The sequence below is a fragment of the Acomys russatus genome, chromosome 31 (assembly GCF_903995435.1).
Source record: "Acomys russatus chromosome 31, mAcoRus1.1, whole genome shotgun sequence".
NCBI classification, from domain to species: Eukaryota; Metazoa; Chordata; class Mammalia; order Rodentia; family Muridae; genus Acomys; species Acomys russatus.
In genome coordinates this window covers 28624521-28646088 of record NC_067167.1, presented here as the reverse complement: position 1 = coordinate 28646088, position 21568 = coordinate 28624521, and the positions used below count along the sequence as shown (strand labels likewise).

At 36.3% G+C, this 21568-nt stretch overlaps 1 protein-coding gene across 1 annotated transcript in view; it reads left to right on the top strand.

Annotated features, from left to right (window-relative positions):
* Ptprq (protein tyrosine phosphatase receptor type Q) overlaps positions 1 to 21568 on the top strand; it is a 185832-nt gene that overhangs the window by 88441 nt on the left and 75823 nt on the right. The window contains exon 26 of the mRNA XM_051139929.1: positions 11423 to 11746. Within this exon, the coding sequence (XP_050995886.1) occupies positions 11423 to 11746 (324 nt within the window). The remainder of the gene's footprint in view (positions 1 to 11422; positions 11747 to 21568) is intronic.

The window sequence follows — 21568 nt, the reverse complement described above, 5'->3', positions numbered from 1 at the left end:
ATATTTTCAATTAATATTTCCCTTATTTGTCTGTTTTCTGCTTTATTTGTGGTTTCTTTCATTTTCATCTTTATCAATTTAATGGCGTTAATATACTATAGTTAATATACTATAGTTGCCAGCTGAGGATAAGATATGGAACTTGACTTTTACTCTTAGAATTTTTTATTAATAATAATTTATAGATATCACAGACTTGTGTGATGTGTTTAAAAAATAGTGTTATCTCTAAGTACGGCAAAGCAGCCATGGGCATAGACTTTAGTTTATACTGATCAAGAAATGTCTAACTAGCTTTCCTTGACCAAAACTAGAAAGGACATTTCCCATATCTGCCCTGTGGGGGTTTGTTACATAATCTGGGGCTCTTCAAACGATCATTACTACCCCATGTAGCATGACTTCATTTGAACTTATACTTTCAGTTAGGATAGTCCAGCGACCATGGGTTGGATACTGTCCATTGTGACCTGGTGAGCTCACCCTGTTTGGCATACAACTAAAGGCAATTGTTGTCCCTTCCACAGAATCCATCAGTGTCACTAGTGCAGCAAGGAAAAGCTGGGCCTTTGAGCTCCTCTCTGACCCATGAATGTCTGTTAACAGGATCAGTCTTCTGGCCCAGTTCAGGCCACCACAACTGTTATGAAATAAAATTTACAATGGCTACATAATGGCCTGAAGCTAGCATAATTTATATCTTCTCCCTAGCTTTTGGCTATTCCATTTTTCTGTTTTCTCTTCTTCAGTGTCCCATGAGCCTAAAATAGGGTAGTATAAATATCTTGTGTAGGCCTGAGTACTAAACCTTTATATATTTTATTTATTATTTAATAGCCATGAGTTTCAGTATTCACAGAAAAGTGAAGCTTTTCTGATTGAGACTAGTATTTGCCAATGAATATAAACATAAAATTTTACAATGCACATTTGTGCTATAACCATTTAGCTAAACTTCAGGAATTATGACCACCTATAGTCTATGATGTCCTCACCCATGGTGTTTTTTTACTGGAATTACAGCATCAGGCTGTATATATATCTCCCTTTATGTGGAGTAGTTAGGAAGCCAGTCAGAAAACACTTTGTAACTCCACAGTCATAACATGCTTGTAGTAGGTCATCAGGTCCACAGCTCAGAAGGGCCATTAACGACTCTTCTCTGTCAGTCTTCAAAGAGCCTTCTGGCCATACAAGGGCTAGCCAGGAGGAAGACCATTTCCAGCTCAATTCTAGCATGCCATCTCTGTTTGGCAACCAAAGCTTGCAGTATCTTCAGGAAAGAGGGTCTTTACATCTAGTTCATGTGTGCAACTAAGAACAATGGACATAGTCTGTATTGTATAGAGGAGCCTTGGTAGCTTTCCTCACTTGCAAGTCATAGGGAAGCATTGCATACTTGGTACTAGGATTTTTATTTCATAACCTTATGGCTTCTGGGGGAAGTATGATCTACACATTCATGGGGCCTCCTCCACTTAACATGTTTTTTAAAAACATTTTTTCATTCATTTATCTAATCACTTTACAACCTGATCCCAGCCCCATCTCTCCTTTACTCCCAATCTCACCCTCATGAGCCCCTACCCCAACGCCCCCTCTTCTTCTGAGAGAAGAGAAGGCCCCTAAAGGGCTCCTCAAATCACAGAAGGACTAAATGCTCTTTCACTGAGGGCTGACAAGGCAGCCCAGCTAGGGGAAAGGGATCCAAAGAAAGGCAAGAAGCAAAGACAACCTTTACTCCCATTGTTAGGGGACCCACATGTTGACCAAGCTGCACATCTGCTCCATATGAGAAAGGTCTAGACACAGTCCATGAATGCTCTTTGACTGGTGGTTCAGTCTCTGTGACCCTCCTTGGCCCCAGGTTAGTTTGCTCTGTAGATCTTCTTGTGATGCCCTTGAGCCCTCTGCCTCCCTCAATCCTTCCTCCCACTCTTCCTCAGACTTGTTCTAAATTATATTTAATAGACTTATACAATAGTAAGTTTCTACAGGAGTTCTACATACCCCTTAGTTGAGATAACTCAAAGTTCTCATCTGTAGAGGAATAAGTTTGATAAAACCATGATAAGATCAGAGTTTGCTAAAGTTATCCAGTGTAAAGGATAGAATATATTCAGATTGGTTTGAGAATCTTTTCAAAATTATTTTGCAGATATATGTATCTGACATTGTGTTGTGATCCTAATAATCATTCTGTTCACACAAAGTGTTTTGTGTAGAATATTACATTGAACATAGGCAAGGAGTACATAGAATATATGTTTACATCTTAATAGTCTATTTGTTTGTTAAAAGAGTAATATAAATTCTGTTTATAAATGTTTTAGCAACTGAAGATTCTATTTATTGTTTCTTCCTCTCCACCTTACATCTTATAGGATGCCTGAAAATTTCAAACCCTTAACTGTTTAGTGTGCATACATTCTTACAGTTTATATCTAAGTAGGGCATTTTTGTGTATATATCTTTCAATCAATTTTCTTTCTGTAGAGAGATAGTCCTTTGAAGACAGAAAAAAATTAAACCATCATTCTGTTAGTGTTAGTATTGTGGCAGACATCTTACTGCAATACATTCATTCACCTATACATGTGTTAAATATTCCACGTATCCCTTAATTGTTAAAGTAACACTTATTAGATATCAATGTTGGCCAGATGTTATAGGCTAACCTGAGTGCTTTCTGACATTTAAAAAAAATTCTATTTAACACAGGTCTCCACCAACTGCTATTCTGACACTGTAAGTCCAGACCATTCATTCATTATCATGATTCAATTGTTTATACGTACATAGATTTTTGCAAGTTGCTTTTACCTGGCCTCTTCCATGCCTAAGCCTTTTCTTCCAAAGAAACTCTAGTTATGCTGAAAGGACATGAAGCTAATATTTTATTTACATACATACCTTGAACCAAGCAAATACCTACAAATCAGTATCCCCTTCTAATTTGATCACCGCAGTTCAAGCTCACCTTGATGAGATGTGATAGGAGTGACCTTAAAAGACTATTATCTGGCTAGGACAATTTGTATCAAAATTAGCATTTTAATAGATATTCTCATGTTATGGATCGTTATAAAGCTGTCAAAGCTAACGACTACAGACCATAGTATTTTGCATCCACACTGAATACTTAAGATGATATTTTATTCCATTATTTCCCCAAGATTTGGCTTTATTCTCTAAAGTTTTATTAATATATTTTAATGAAGCACTATGTTCAATAAAACTTGGCTTAAAGACTGAAGATATTGTAGCCAGAGTCCATGGGATCCTGGACCTCCAGTTTTCCATCTATCTGTGCATGCACTAAAACAGATCTATAGACTTTTTGGTCTTTTCCCATTGTGAATACTTCGTCAATCCTGTTTCCCAATGTTTTAATAAGCTATTGAAAATGAATTGATTTGGCACTATTATATGTCTTTATTTTCACTATGTAGTGTTATCTAGACAATGTTTATGTAGCACAGTTTTGGTAATGTGTATGATTTTTCCAATATTTCAAAATTAAGCAGACAACCAGAGTAAAGGAAATTTGTACTACGTTATGACAAATAGTGAAAGCAACAATTTTATTAAGAGACATAATAAGAAAAGGAAAAATTAAACATACTAGTTACTGTATAAAGCTGCTGTTGATGACATTGTTCATTAAACAGTAACTTTCTTATGTGATTTTGCAGAAGATATATGTATATATGTAAATATATTACATTTCAGTGCTGGAGATTATTACATTTTTGTTCAGTTATTTTTGTCGTAATGATTGTGAAGATTTATGATCTCTATTTTCTCTAAGAATTATTCTTATACCAGAGTCACATTCATGCCTTATTTCTGCAATATCCATGTTGTTACTAACCTAATACTGAGCTCATTTAATTCACCGTGTTTCAGTTTTCTCTCTACGAAATACATCATCACATTACCTTGTATTTCCTTAGTGCTACTTATAATTATTCTTTATCATGATCTGTATTAATTTCTCATCAGTAATATGTAACTGGTTTATACTATACTAAATTTCTATTTCATGAGCTAAAGAGATGGCTCAGCACTTAAGAGTGCTAGCTAATTTTGTAGAGGACCCAGGTTCAGTTCCCTGAATCCATATGGGAATGCACAACCATTTACAACTCTAGTTCTAAGAGATTAAATGCCTTCTTCTCTCCTTTGTAGGTACTTTATGCACATGATACATAAATATACATGCAGGGAGAAAGCATGCATATAAAATAAAAGTAAATGCATATTTTAAAATTCCTTTTTATCAACACCAACTAGATTACATGTATTACATCTTCTTCACCTTACACTTTACCAATGAATTTCTATTGACTTTTATCTGTTATCTGTTTTAATCAACATTCCTTCTAACCTCACTGCCTGTCAATAATAAGACCACACCTTGTGATCTCCAGTTTCTTATTACAACCTTATGACAACTATTTTTCTTCTATATTGAATAATTACCAGCTCTTGGAAAACATTTTATTGCTACTTAATATGGTTATCCATTTCAAGCTTCTAGAATATCCTCTATTGAACTTTGCTTGTTTTCATAGATCCTTTATAGTGGTTTCTATAAAATAAGTTATTTTTTATAGCTATGAAAAAGAACCCATGGAACCTACAAAATTTGAGATGAGTGTATAATGAATGGTATTAATTAAATTCAAGTCACTGTAAAATTTATACTTGGTATCCTAAAATTTCATATGTAAATTACTAATATTAATATTAAGCCATATATGTTATTTTAGCAAACTGATATTTGTGTGTGCTTATATTTCTATAGCTCATATTTTAAAATAGATCACATGAAAATTTTAGAAACTAAAAATTTCTTAAGGGATAGAAAATTGTGGTGATTTTTTATTTTCAATAAATATAATTACTAACAATTATCAGATAGCATAGACTATCTGTGACAATGTCTATGTGAGAAGATGCATAGTGCATCTAAAAATAAATAGTTACAAATCAAGAATTTTAAAACCTGATTTTGCACATTAGTGTACTTAACCCGGTCATGAGAAATCGAACCAAACTACTACCAGCATCCTGTATAAGAGGCTAGCTCTCTTATATTAACATCTTAAAATATGGCACTTATAAATTAACATAATAATTAATTTTTATACGTACTTTCATCTTCTCAGTAGCATACTGTAATTTAGTCTGTGAAGGCTGGGGAACATGTAAATCTTTAAGTTTTACATAGTTACACAGACTCTTCAGTTTGACCGTGATGAACATGTTTTCACTGATACAAATAATTTATGAATAAAAATGTAATTTCCTAAATACCTTTGCCATTAATTTTCTTCGCTTCATCATTGTTCAGTCATGTTTGGAAAATCTAAGCAAGCTGTGTGATTACTTCAGGAAACATGGAATGATGTGTTCAAATCAGTACCATCTGTGGATAGAAAGAGCTTGAGGTTTTTAGTCATTCTTAAGGAATGGAAATCTGATTCTCCATGCTAAAGTGAGTGTAATCCTCTGTATCTGTAACTCAATAGTGCGGCTGCCTTGAAATGGTCCAGTTCCATCCACAGTTCATCAAAAGGGAAGATACTGCTGGTCACTTATGAGTGCTTATGAAGATGCCGTGTTATAAATTATCTGTGCATAACAGCATATATTTGGGGGTACGGTCATTTCTGGTTCTTCTTTCTAGATACATTCAATAGAAGGAATGTGTGCTATATTTGATGCTACACCAAAATCAGAGGGCTTCTCAGTAAGTTATAATTTAGTCACACAAATATACGCGGAGGTCCCATGCTCTCCGGCGCTGAATCTCTGTGGCTGCCCTACAGGTCACAACAGAACAGTGCGGTGCATGTGGCCTTATGTTTCCCCTGCCCATGGCGAGAAAACCTCATATCTCAGCTTTGCTTCTTTGTCAGAATAAAGTATTTGAAATCGTCTTCTTCTTGAAATTGATTCTTATCTGAATCAACAGTTTACTGAAATATTTATTCTGCATCTAATTTTGTTGTTGAAGTATCATTTCCTAATACCTATCTGAACAGTGAAGGAAAAGGTTGTTGCTAGAGCTACAGACAACATCCTGATGAGAAAAGCCTACTTCCTTTGCCTTTTCTAGTTCATTGGCTAGGGTACGATCTTTAGTGTATATTTTCATATGCACTGCAGAGTCCTCTGACAAGTTTACATAGTTCTGGCAGAATTTAGTTCCTTGCCCTGGAAGGTCAGAGTTACCTGGGCCTTGGCTCCATTGGTTGGCTCCACCTCTAGTGACTTACCGCACCCTCAGGAAAAAGATGAAAACATGGCAATGTGTATGTGTGTATGTACATTCTAGTATTTGGGAGGCAGAGGAAAGTGGATCTCTGTGAGTTCGAGGCCGGCTTGGTCTAAAGAGTGAGTTCCAGAACAGACAGTGCCACACTGAGAAAGGCTGTCTTGAATAACTTAAAACAAAACAAAAACAAAAACAAACTCCAAAACATAAAACAAACAAAAGAAAACCTGGGAGGAGTGCTTGGTAGTCAACTTAAGCAAAGTGTCCGGGCCATAGTACTTGGCTCGCAGGGAGAACAGACAATCAATTTGACAAAGAACAGTTGCAACTTTCATTAAAATACAATAAAAATCTATCACCTCTTTACTGACCTTAGGCTAAAACTAAAAACTTAAATCATTCTAGAAGGCCTTATCCAATGTGATTCTGCTCCTATGTCCAACTTTCTCTCTTCCCATTGTTGTACTTGTGCTCCCAAAGTTTCCCATAGGCCAACTTTCTCTCTTCCCATTGTTGTACTTATGCTCCCAAAGTTTCCCATAGGCCATGCTCTACTTCCCCTTGGGGTCTGACTATGACATGATGGTGTCATCTGGCTACTTCTCATTGTCTGTTCTCTTACTAGATTATCTCTCAAAAGCAGAGCCTGTTCAAGCCTTCTATATGAAACCCCAGAGTACACTTTGTATTCATTTAATTGTATGATGAAAAATATTTATTGAATGACTAACTTAGGTCATGATAGACAGTAGCCAATATGTACATTGATATTTTATATGTGTGGTAGCTTATCATATTTTATGATTATTGTTTAATATTTTATTGATATGGGCACAGATGCAATTTTCTAAATTTTTTTTTTTTTTTTTTTTTTTTTTTTTAGCTTTTGAGATTATAACATAATTCCAGGACTTCTCACCACCTTTTCCTCCCTCAAAACCCTTTCACTTATTTTATTTTTTATTTAAATAATTTATCGAGATTACGTCATGATTGCTATCCCCTTACTTGTATCTTCCCGTTCTCCCCTCCCTCCCTCTATTGCCCTATTCTCCTCTCCTAGGCCAAACACTTTCATGTATATTTCCTTGCTCTTTGTCAAACTCAAGGCCTCTTTTTTCATTGACTGCTGTTACATGCATGCATACATGCATAATTACATACATCTATGTTCCTAAATATAACTTCCTCCATCTATAGAGTGTTACTCACATATGTGCTTTCAAGGCTGACCATTTGGTGTTAGATAACCACTTGAGCCCTTCCCTGGAGAAGACTATTTCTCGCACACTCAGCATGCTTCAGTTGATTGTAGGTTATAGATCTTCCTATCAGGCTGAGACCTCACAGGCTTTTCCTTGTCTGCTTTCTAGATCTTTTATACAGAATATCAGAGTGAAACTGTGAGGAAACTAAACTACATATCTCTAGAGTACATTTTTTCAATGCAAAGTTGAAGATTTATAGGAAAGTAGATATCAGTTCGGGATGACAAAAGCGGTACACACTAATAGAGTTCTTTCTGGGTTAACTTTAAAATTAATACCTGCTTTAGATTTTGAGTTTCTCTTTGTTCTGCTATTTGTTTTAGGTGCTGCATAAATAGTGACTGATAATTTATAGAAGAAAATGGCGATGGGTTGCTATATTAACAAATTATCACAAACATGACAGTTTAAACCAAAGTAGATTGTTAATTTAAAATGCTAGAATTCGAAATCCACCCATTTTGTGTCGGATTCTCTGTTCAGTTTCTGGAGTTAAATTCGAATTGCTAATAAACTATATTTTAAAATGGAACTCAGAATCTTCTCCTAGTTCCACATAGTTGTGGCAGAATTCATTTACTTAAAGTCTCCAGTCACCTGTCTTTTGATTGGCTCCTGACAAGGGGCTGCTCTCAGATCCAAGACTCATGTGATTTATCATCAGGACCCTTTTTCTTTAGAGGAAGGAATAGAGGTGCTTTGTTTCAGTGTTGTTTTAATGTTAAATATATCACTTACTTTAATTCTCTTCTTTACTCTTCTATTGCAGCCAAATAAATTGTTCTACTTTAAAAGAATGCATGGTCAGGTCCCATGGATGTCCTTTTATTTTAAAATATATGGATTTGGATTCTTCATTAAAGGAGCTGTGTTACTCCACTTCTATCCCTGGATCAGTATTTGGTGTGTACAAGCAATCTTGCAGACACCTTTATATATGAAGAGACAAGCTAACCAATATCGTTGGTCTTTAAGCTTCCTTTGAATTCCAAAAGTCGATGATTTTAGCATTCATTTCCCTGTCTTGTGGATTTAACCAACAGTGCAGAGATAAAAATCAGAGCTCGTTCCTGCTGCTACCATCTAGTTCTTTCCTTAACAAATCAAATATTCAGTGAATTTCTCTCTTCCTCTTGAATAATTACAGGACTACCCTTGTTAAATTTTCCTTCTGAGCATCTCACTGTGACACTCTGGTAGCCTTGCACCACAATACCAGCTATCTGTGAATCTGTCACAGAAAGTCCCCAAGCTATTATGCAGTTCTTCTTTTGTTGCTGTTAAGACTAAATCAAACTTGACTTAACTCATATCACCTATTTTCAGATCTCCATCATTACAACCTGAGGGATTTGGTCCCACGTGCTGACTCTTTTCTGAAAATTTCTCCTGAGCCCTCAAGACATTTTTTCTTCTCTGATTTAGGTTTTAAAATATATACTATGTTCAGGTGACCTTAGTTTAATACTAGTCACGGAAAGATTTGAATAAGCCATGGAATTGTTAAGTAATTAGACAACTCTAAAATGGCTTTTCCCATATTATATTGTCCCAGAATATTTTCTGATTGCTTTTTCATAATTTGTAAAGATTAAATATAATGTGTTATAAATAACATATCAAATATTTTATTGAATATGCACTATTTTTAAAGTAATATCATTATCCAATAAGACTTGGTGTTAAGTATAAGTACTTAAAATGAGTTGAAGCAGATTTTGTAACTTTAAATAATGTAATAATGTTTTTCCAATAATGCATACACTCTATTATCTACAGTTAGGTACCAATATATAGATAAGGATTTATCTGTGAGTGATTTAGTAAAACTTTAAGAGCAAAATAAAAAAATATTGGCTCTTAGTGGCACAAATGTTATGAGTAATTCAAATATTTAAGACACAAAGAATACATCCCATTCCACAGAACTCCAGACACATATAACCATCTATCATTTCTATTTCCTGTTGAGCATATGGGAGGCGTTTGAGAGTCACCACAGTGAAAATAAAATCTTGTTGTTTGTTTCAAATCTTACTCCTTCCACGGGGCTCCCATCTTTTGATTTGCTCTTGTCTTTCAATTTGCTCAGTTCCAGGATGTAGGAGCATTCATTTCTCCCTCTTTTTCTCACACCTTCCAAGTCACACATGACCTATTTCTGCCATCTCTCCTTCAAGACTTATTCGGGATCTGACGGTTTCTTTCCCCTTCTGCCACCACGGGAGTCCAGGCCACTGAGGCCTTTTGCATCGATGTTGCCGAGCGCACACATTAGTTTTCCCAACCTTCTCTCTCTTTAGTCTATCTTAACTCTGAGGCAGTAGTGGGCATGTGAACGTGCTGGAGTGTGACAGTTCTCTGCTCACGTGACAATCATAACAATACTCTGCAATAATATACACCATCGGGCCTGCAACTCTCAGAGCTTCCCTCCTGCTAATCACTCCTTGTTCCTTGTTATTAAAAAAACAAAACAAAACAAAACAAAATTAAGCATCATCTCATCACAGGGACTTAATCATAGTTTCCTCTATTAGGGATATTCTTTGTAATAGTTATATAACTCCCCCCTTTCCCTTCATCAGCAATTTAGCCTTTCAGTTAGCACGACATTATCTATGACATGTTCTTTCTTTCTTCCATCAACTATTTTTCCCATATCGGGGGTCACCTCCAATATACTATATTAACACTGTCTGCATATATTAAGTGTTTTTTAATGTGTATGAATGTTTTGTGTGCATGTATGTGCACTGCATGTGCCCCTTCTGCGTGTGGAGACCAGGAGAGGGCGCCAGATCTCCAGGGACTGGACTCAAGGAAGGTGGCAAGCAGCCCTGTGAGTGCTGGGAAGAAAATCAGGGTATTCTGTGGGAATAGCAAGCTTTTAAAATTAATATAAATTTCAACAAGCAAAGATCTATGTCTTGCTTTGTATAGTGTATTCTTGGTACCTACAATATTACCCATTCTAGCAGGTGATATTTATATGTCCAGCAAATATTTTACTAATTTGACATAGTTAGGAATGAGTGAGTTCCATTCCAAAAATGGTTATCATTCTTTTTATGTCATTTTAGCAAATATATTACAGATATACATGAGGAGGCATGGTTGAGAACAGTTCCAATACTACTTAGTCTATTGCTCTTTCATATATCTAAGTATAATATGCTTTTAATACTTTCCCAATAGATTGCCTTAAAAACATGAGCTTTACTGTATCCTGGTTCCCTAACAGGGGCCTCAGTGTCTCATAAATGATTCCCAGTTAGCAAACTAAAGCGCTGTTGGGCTCCTAGTAAGAGCACATGGTTGTGACAATATATTGTTACTGTAGCTTGTACATTAATGCCTGTGTATTGGGTGATATTACAGAAAGTGCCATTATACACAATATAAACAGAGTTCAATTGATAACATTAATTCCTTAAGTAAGCTTGTTTATTTAAAACAGTTTTTTAGTCAAAACTTGCAATATAGAGAATGTCCTTGTTACTTTCTAGATACTCAAGTAAGTGAGTAAATAATCTTTTTTGGGAACTGAAAAATAAACTTGGAGGCCATATTTAGGAAAGTTGTTAACATGATGTGAGCTTATGACTATCTTTGTATCAATACATTTTGCTATGCAAAGCCAGAGTGCTTTCCTAGAAACCACTTCAAAGTGGGTTGTACAGTCAAGTTAGAAATGAAAGATAATCAAAATGTTTGTCCTTTTCTGTTTTGAAATAATGGCACCCCAAAGACTCAACCTGGAATCCTGTTCATTCATTGTAACAATAACAGTCTGAGTGATGTCATCATGTGACTGATCTCCACGGGTTGAATTATAACGTTTGTTACCTTTCTCTTTAATGTCTAGTTCCCACTGTTCCCAGAAATATAGCTTTTTCCGATGTCCAGTCAACTAGTGCAACACTAACATGGACAAAGCCTGATACCATCCTCGGATACTTCCAAAACTACAAGATAACCACTCAACTTCGTGCCCAGAAATGCAGAGAGTGGGAATCTGAGGAATGTATTGAACATCAAAAATTTCAATACCTCTATGAAGCAAACCTAACAGAAGAAACAGTGCATGGATTAAAGAAATTTAGATGGTATAGATTCCAAGTGGCTGCCAGCACCAATGCTGGGTACGGCAATGCTTCTGATTGGATTTCTGCACAAACTCTGCCTGGTTGTAAGTATTGTCCTGCCATATCTATTCATGCTGCTTTCTGCGTACTACCTCTATATTAATGATTTCTACTTACTCCACTGTGTACAAGTTGGTATACCAACTAACTTAAGCAACAACACACCTATTTTGAATTTTTAAAAAAGATGGAAAATTACATTTCAGTGATTGTTAGGGCTTTAACAAATTCTCCTAGAATTGTGTCAACCTCTTAGAGTTTAATGTTACAATGAAGAATTATGGGAACACTCTCTTGCGGAAAGCCATTAAGTCATATTGATAGCCATATGCTTCTGCCCTTGATTGATGCCTACACATTCATTTAAAATATATTGCTTTTAAGAAGAATTTTCAAATCTTTTTATTGACTTCAGACCCATACAAACGTACATAACATGCACATTGTAAATGTGATGACCTTAGGTGATGACCCTGGTGTATCTGGGTTTCTGGAAAAATTAAATATTAAGTGTCTGATACCTACCTTAAGAGGAGAAGAAGAAAAACAAGGATACAAAGGAGCACAATATCTCACAATAATATTTAAAGTTCAGCACTTTTAGATGCAGGGAAAAGTTCTTAACATGGTGTTGTTTTGTTTGTATTTTTTCTTTTTTAATATCACTGAGTCTACATAAAGTTTGCTCTTGAACCTAAGTGTCATATTTTAAAATACTTAGCCATAATTAAGTAAATAGATTTCTATTATTTGTCCTGAATCCTGACTTCAGAGAAGTGTGATGATTTCCATGAAATTTAAATGAGTTACACGCAAATGTTGACTGCCAGATTTATGGAGCTGTTCTCTGAAAAGCCATCTCCCTCCCAGACCCAGCACTTCAGAAGAAACATAGCTGCCCACAGCAGCACTACTCATTGTAATAAGTCCTCTCTGCCTTAGCTACTTAATACACACTGACAAAATATCTGATCAAAGCAACACACATACAGTCCACAACAGGGGGAAGACATGGCGGCAGGAGCATCCCTATGACTAGGCATACTGCATTTGTAGTCGTGAAGCATAGGAAGAGCTGGACGTAAAGCAGGCGATACAGCCTCAAGACAAGCCCTTCAGTGTTGTACCTCCTCTAGAAAGACTCCTTCCATTGAAGGTTCCATGACCTTCCGCGAAAGTTCCAGTAGCTGGGAATAAAATATTCAAAGATAAAACCCATCAGAGATATTTGGTATTAAAATGCAACAACATCTTCTGAATACAAAATTTATGTTGTTAATCTTCATTTTCTTGATCAAGTCTCTTATTCAGAGATTCCTTTCAGGTTAAAGTAAGATTTTCCTAAAAGAATTTTGTTATTAGCAGATAGATAGAAATACACACACACACACACACACACGCACACGCACACACACATACGATTTTTAGTGACAAGCGGACTCTGTTTTGGTCTTTATGGATAACAAAATAAGCTTCTATCTAGAGCCTTTGTTTGGTCTCTTGAATGTATCTCTTGTTACAGTTCCCTGGAGTGGCTGGCGTCATTTTTGTCATAGTGATTAACAAATGTTGTTTAGTGTAATTCTACACTTGGCATAGAATCCCCCCAAATCAGCTTTCAACACATTGCTTATCCAAGTTTTTTTTTTTTTTTCTTTAATACTTTCACTTTTGTCTCTGGAAGGTTTTCTCCTTTAGGTTTTTTTTTTTTTTCTTCTAATCTTCCTATTAGTCCTTTTTTGTCTCCCTTGCTTGTATTTCATGCTGTGTTTTATTAATTCTAAATGTTGGAATACCGAGAAATTCATACTAGTATTTTCTTTAATATTACATAGCTCCAGGAGCTCTTACCTTGAAGAGTCTTCTTTTGTCCCATGGCTTAAAACTTACATATTGATTATCCGCAAGTGTCTATTTATAGTCCCAAATGCTCCCAAGAATTGCAGGTCAGTATATTTATATGACTGACAGCAGTAGGCAGGAATGTCTAACAAATTCTTGAAATAACAATAACTTAAACACCAAATCTTCCCATCCTCTACCCTTTTTTAGCTTGGGATAAGCTACTATTAATTTGCTTGCAGAAAACGAAAGTACAGATAATGTTCTTTTCCTCTTACATCTGTTCACCTCAACTCAGTGCACTAATTGGACTGGCTCCCTAAGTATGAGACCAATTTTTTAATGCTAAAATAGATGACTTAACTTTTACCTCCCATTCACATGATAGTATTTTTATTGCTAAAACCCTTGGTTTTTTTTTTTTTTTTTTTTTTTTTTTTTTTTTTTTTTTTTTTTTTTTTGCTGCAGTCTTTTGCCTTGCCTTTCTTTGCATGAACAGAAGAAAATATTTATAGAGCCATCTACATAGTGGGTTTATGCATAGAATTCTTTATGGCAACCCAATTTAAAGTATTCATGATGAAAGTTGGCTGAATCTACTATAGTTGATAAAGGCAAAGAAATTGTTTTTTAATGCAGATGATAGTAGTCCAGTGCTAAAACAACAACAACAAAAACAACAACAACAGAGAACCATGGGACAAATTAGAGTCAGTTTAGGATTAGTCAATAAGAATATTTATTTTAAGTGCTATGTTTTGATAATAAATTGCCATTCTTTTTATTTAACTCTTTGAGAATTTCATATACAAATATTATATTTACATCATTTCTACTTCTCCTTCTTTTCCCTCAAACTGCTCCAGTGTCCTGCTTGACTGCCTTTCAGACTTATGACCTTTTCTTCCATAATTATTGTTACCACACTCACACACACCACGGACTCCTCACACAAACCATGGACTCCATTTACTTTTGCTCTTATGTATATGCGCCAGGGTTTGGAATTAGATAACCTATCCAGAGGCTCATATTCTCTCTCTCTCTCTCTCTCTCTCTCTCTCTCTCTCTCTCTCTCTCTCTCTCTCTCTCTCTCCAGTCAGAGGTGACACCTTGTGAAATTCTCCCATCTTCATTGGCATGCCAACCGGTTGCCATTGTGCAAGTCTTACGTCAGAAACTGTGTTATTGAGATTTCATTAGTGCAGCTTTGCTGAAATGTCTACAAACACTATCTCATGGAAGGCATCCTCATCCTCTGGCTCTCTTCCATGGTGTTCCCTGAACTTTAGGTATAGGGTGGCATTGTAAATTTAACCAGTTGGGGTTGGTCACCTATTCTTTGCATTGTGACCACCTGTGAACGTTGGGAATAATCTCCATCTGCTGAAAAAGAAACTTCTTGGATCAAGGGAGAAACACAGCTAACCCTGAGTATAAGTATTCAGAACACTGTTAGAAATTCTTTTGGTTTAGGAAAATGACAATAGTGTTTTTTTTTTCTCTCAGGTCTTGGACCTTTGCAGTCACATTAAAATAGAAAGCATAAAGAAATAGATATTTAATGATTAAAAACATTGCCAAAGCTGTGGATCTAAAGTACTCAGGTGAAAGCATTAGGTAAAAATCATAAACTAGGTTTTGATAGAAAGTAGGACATTCAACTAAAAAAAAAAAAAGAAAAAAAAAAGTAAAGCCCCAGAAACTGTATATTATTGTAAAGAGTAACATAATGAATGACGTTACCTGACACAAAATAATTGAATGATAAGAATTATGAAAAATTAGCAGAGAATGTATCAACTGAAGGGGACATGTTACCACTGGCCCAACTATTAGGTCCTCCGATATTTGGTAAGAAACAGGAAAAGTTTGATCTTTTTAGGTGAAGATGCTCAGGTTTTTATTTGTAGCTAATTTTTTTTTCCTTTTTAAATTAATTTATTCACTTACATTCCAATCGTAGTTCTCTCCCTCATCTTCTGGTCTCACCCTCCCTTCCTTTCCCTCCTCCCCTCCCCTAGTCGACAGACAGGGGGAGCCCTCCTCCCTTAGCTGCTGATCCTATCCTATCAAGTCTCTTGAGACTGCCTGCATCCTCTGCTTCTGTGGCCTGGCAAGGCTCCCTTGCCTGTGGGAAGTGATCAAAGTGCAGGCAACACTTCATGTTGGAGCCAGCCCCTGGTTCCCTTACAAGGTGACCTACATGGAGACCGAGTTTCCTATCAGCTACCTCTGTGCAGGACGGGGCCTGGGTTCTCTTTATGCCTGGTCCACAGCACCCCCACCTCCAAGGATGAGATTTGTTAATTATAATTTGGTTGTATATCTTAAACACTTCATTTCTGGCCTGTTTATTTGCACCTTTGGGTTAGACTATGCCTGGCTATGAGTGTCTTCTGCATCGTGTAAGCAGCTTGCTCACGAGGTGCCTGCTTCTACCTGCTCACTGTGTCAGAAGGTGAGCTCTCTAAATGTACTGTCTCTTGCAGAGAGACTTAGGGCTTCTGTAGAATTTGTTTAATTTGCATATATCATATTAATTCAGATTCTGGCAAATGAAATTAGAAAGTTGGATTCTTAATGTTTCATGTGCTAAGGAGTTTCTAGTTAAATACTATTCATTACACCACTTTCCGTCACTGCTTACCCATTGTTAAGATTTTATCACCATATGAAATTTGCAAAAACACATGAAAAAATTATATTCACTTTGAGACTAGTCAGTCAAGAAAGAAACGTGGCTATTTTCAACCCCTCCTGGGGTGGAGAAGAAGTAATTTTCCTCATCTTAGTAACTGGAAAAAAATAGTTGCATAGTGACTAGAAATACATTATATGTATCTTACATATATATTATATAAAGACAAAAAATATACTACATGTGTTATATATTTAACACATATGTATCTTTGTACATGTATTATACATACATGAAACAACATTTAAAAATAAAAAGTATCAGAACAGTCCAATACAAAAATCTTTAAAACCTCTCCCCTATGACTGTGACTGAGGGCGACTTTCTTCCCCTATATATGCTCCTAGGGTATCAAGTCTCTTCTTGGTAACCTGCTGTCCTTCCTCTGAGTGCCACCAGGCCTCCCCATCCAGGGGACATGGTCAAATATGAGGCACCAGAGTTCGTGTGAAAGTCATACCCCACTCTCCACTCAACTGTGGAGAATGTCCTGTCCATTGGCTAGATCTGGGTAGGGGTTTGAAGTTTACTGTACGTATTGTCCTTGGCTGGTGTTAAGGCAAAATATTTAACCATATAACTGAACTAGAGGGAAAGAAAACCCAAGTAACATAAATGTAAAAAAATCAATGTTTCAAGTACGTGTGTGTTCTGTCCTAACTGTGGCAAGGTGCACCTAAGGACTTCCTGACACACCTTCCTAACCCTCAGAGGTTCTACAAAAGAGCTGGAGCATCTCTCTTGGTTCACAAAGATCTCTGTAACTGAAGCAACAAGGTTTTCTTAAATCTTCCCTGTAGGAATCATATCTCTCCTTCATTCTGTGTCCACAGACACAAAGCACAAAATTACAAGGCAGAGATATTTAACTTAGAACATGAACTCACAGACTATTATATCCATCCATTTTTTCCTAATTATTCATATCCTCATTTTGAGTTGTGTGGTGGGAAAGTACAGCATAGAAATCTGTTAAATCTATATGTTGTTCAACAGGCATGCCTAATATTAAGGAAATATTCAACATTAAAGAGTGTGGGTGTGAAATTAGTATGGAATGGAAGAGGAATGTCATAGTGTGCATCTCCTATGGACCACCAGGACAGAGAGACTGTAAGGAAGGAAAATTCCTGGGGTAGCGCTTAGGTTGTGAAAACCACAGGATACCATACTCATGAGGAATTTTAACTACCCAAACATCTGTTAGGTTAAAAAAATTTCAACAAAACACACCTCATCAAAGAAGTTTCTAAGGAATGTGACTTTACACACTAAAAAAAAAAAAGGGGAAAGCAGAGGGCTGAGCTCACCTTAACGTGGCTTAAACTAATCGTTAACGCATTGCTGTGTGTTTACTTTTCTTAATTTCAGCTGTAAAATACGCTTACAAGCAATGTTAGAGCAACACAAACTGAGAGGCACAACGCCAAAGTGATGTTACCCATAAATGAGAAAATTGAATCCAAGACACACAGAAACTCACCAGATAGAAGAATAGGGCATTGCTAGAAGGGTTCTATCTTGATGTGACTAGGGGGGAAAGCAGAGAATCATTCGTTCTCTAAGTGAAATTAGTCAGATGCTGTTTTTTTTTTTTAATTTTTTTTATTAATTTATTCTTGTTACATCTCAATGTTTATCCCATCCCTTGTATCCTCCCATTCCCCCCCCCCATTTTCCCATTATTCCCCTCCCCTATGACTGTTCCTGAGGGGGATTACGTCCCCCTATATATTCTCATAGGGTATCAAGTCTCTTCTTGGCTACTTGTTGTCTACATTAGCCATCCAGAACTTCCGAATCTTTCTTTCTTTCTTTTTTTTTTTATGTTGAAATTTTATTTTTATTTTTTTTTATTTTTATTAATTTATTCTTGTTACATCTCAATGTTTATCCCATCCCTTGTATCCTCCCATTCCTCCCCCCCCCCCCCTCATTTTCCCATTATTCCCCTCCCCTATGACTGTTCCTGAGGGGGATTACCTCCCCCTATATCTCATAGGGTATCAAGTCTCTTCTTGGCTACTTGCTGTCCTTCCTCTGAGTGCCACAAGGTCTCCCCCTCCAGGGGACATGGTCAAATGTGAGGCACCAGAGTACGTGAGAAAGTCGTGTCACACTCTCCACTCAACTGTGGAGAATATTCTGACCATTGGCTAGATCTGGGAAGGGGTTTAAAGTTTACCTCCTGTATTGTCCTTGGCTGGTGCCTTAGTTTGAGCAGAACCCCTGGGCCCAAATCTGCCTATCATATTGTTCTACTTGTAGGTTTCTAGGACCCTCTGGATCCTTTTATTTTGCTGTTCTCCCATGCGTCTCTCATTTAGAGTCCCAATAGGATGCCTTCCCCTCTGTCCCAGTTTTCTGGTAAGTGAAGGCTTTCGTGGGACATGCCCCTTGGGCTAGTATGCAGATATAAGTGAGTATATACCATTTGATTCTTTCTTTTAAAAACATCTCTCCATTAGACTTGTACATAGATGTTACTGATCTAACCATTTCAGCTTTCCAAAGATTCAATCCTGGCAGACCCTTCAGCCCACTATCCATCCTTTCCTTCTTTTTGTTTCCTGGTTCAACATAGTAACCAGTTATCTAGGTGTTGAACAAAGCAACCTAGGAATTATTCTTATTTCTTGTTTTTTCGCCATTCTTATCCCCCATGAGTCATATCTGTGGCCAATGGACTTTCCTGTTTAAGCCTTTGTCTTTGTATTTAATTTTCTTTAGTGAAGTCTCTAGGAATATTCTTTATATTCATCTTCAAGATCAGTACAAAAGATACTTGAATGTCTGGCCTGTTTTCCAATTTTTACGGCACCACTTCTATGCCCACTTTACTGTTTTTTGTTTGCCTATATAGAACACATATCTTTGGGTGATTTTTAGACTACCGTTTATGCCTTTATGCCCCTGTACCTCTGTTATTCACTTAGTGGTGTTCCTATTACCTTTTGAAGACCGGCTCCCTTTTCTCTGCACTTTGAATTTAATAAAAAGCTTTTTAAGACACTTCCTTCCCTGTTCGTGACTCCCAAAATGTATTTCTGAAATGTTACATTGTATCACGGTTCATCTTTTGCTTTGATGGGACTTTGAGTAACTTAAGAGCAGAAATGATCTGGTGGTCATTGTTTATGTGTGCTTCTGTCCTTTGTGTCTTTGTTCCTACACTCTGCTATATACGGGAAAAAGAGGTGTGACTTGGTGAGCAAACATTTCAAAAGTCAAATCTATATGTCAAAATGATTCATATAAATTTTGTTTTCTGAATCTTTTCCTTCAAATATTTGCACGGGTATTGTTAAAAGTAAAATCTGTCTGGTGAGTTACTGCTCGCATAGGATTGGCTTTGTTCCTTTTATTTTAAGAACTGGTCTACTTAAAATTTTAAGAATTTGGGGCTTTCATTTTACTAATCAATATAAGTCTGAAATTTTTATGCAGGAAAGAAGTATGTACATACTATTTCTGACAGGATTTCAAACTGTAAAGGAATCACATCTGAAAATGAATCTAAGCATTGACAATAATTGATACCTTTTAGAAGGATTAGGGAATTCAGAGTATATAAACAATTTGCTGAAATAATGAAGTCTAATAAATGTATAAGGAAGATTACCCATACAGGAGACAAAGAGAAAGTGCGGTGTTATACAAGATATGCTAACTTCCAAGTAAAAGACAGTTGGGTAAGGTAATCTTTAGAGACAAATAATAAGTATATAAAATTTGTGATATTCTTTAATATTGTCAAATGAGCTTTTCCAAATTATTAAGCAAATGCCCTAGAATTCAAATACATTAAAATATTTTTATTAAAAATTATACTAACATAACCAAAAAGTCTGTTTTGCAGCAAACTTACTAAACTCAAGCAAAAGAAAATATAAAAGTTATAACTTTTAAAAAAAAAATCAATGTTTTTAGAGACTACCCCTCAGAGTAAGAATGAAAAGGCTTCTGTCCTACTTATGGACTACTTAGCGCTAGTTTGTTCTCTCAGAATTAAAACAACCCCCTCCTTTCTCATCACCAACTTCAAATCTCATTTTCAGGTGGATTTGCTTTCACTCTACAGAGAATAGTCTTTCATTTGGTTCAGAAAAATGTGTGAAGTAGGATTAGTTCATTGGGAGTTTGGGTCTTTATATTTACCTCACCAGTATTAGTTCTCAAATCAAGATAAATTCAACTCTTTATTCACTTTCTAAGATATAATAAATACTCATAGTTGACCATGTACAATTCTAAATTAGAAAACAAAAAGATTGATCTACCTCAGGTCTCAAGTAATGTTTTGTTACTGAAAGTATTTTCATTTAATGCTTTTCATAATATATATTTTGACCATATTCTATTTTCCCTCCCTCCCTGCCCACCTTTTACTCTCCCAGTTTCATTCTCCCCTCTCTTTCTCTCCCTCTCTCTCTCTTTCTCCCCTCCCCTCTCTCTCTTTCTATCTCTCTGTCTCTGCCTCTCCTCTCTCTCTCTTTCTCTTTCTCTCTCTCTCTCTCTCTCTCTCTCTCTCTCTCTCTCTCTCTCTCTCTCTCTCTCTCTCTCTCTCTCTCTCTCTCTCTCTTCCTCCTCGTTTCTGTTTCTCTCTGTCTCTGTCTGGCTCTCTTTAGGGAAAAACCCAAAGAATAAAAATCCAAAACAAACAAAAATTAATAGAGCAAAAATGTTAAAACAAAACTAATGGTACACAAAGGACACAGACTCTGTTTTATGTTGGCTAAGTGCTTTTGGGAATAGGTCATGCTCTGGAATACAGTTGGTATGCCAGTGACACTCCATTGGAGAAAACTAATTTTCCTTTTTCTAGCGGGTATCAATTGCAAAAAGCATCTTGGTTAGGGGTGTGACTTTGTATGCACTTCCCCTCCTCCTTACTTGGTTGTTTGTTGTTGTTGTTGTTGTTTTGTCTTTTTGCTGGTTTGAACTTGCACAGACAAGTCTTGTGCATACTGTCACAGACTCTGTGAGTTCATATGTGCATCACCCTGTTGTGTCTGGATGGAACAGTTCTGTTGGAGTTAGCCATCACCTCTGACTCTTACTGTGATTTGGGTTTCTCTTTGTTATAGATCTCTGAGCTTTGAGGGTAAGAGTTTGATAAAGGCATCACCTTTACGACTGAGTGCTCAAAAGTCTCCTACTCACTTCACGTTATCCACTTATGAGTCTATGTTAATTCCTGTCTACTGGAAGAATCTTTTTTGATGAAAGTTGAGGAACGTACTCATCTCTGGATATAGCATTATGCTATTAAGAATCATTTTTATTGCTATGATCCCTTAGCAGAATAATACTGATGAATTTT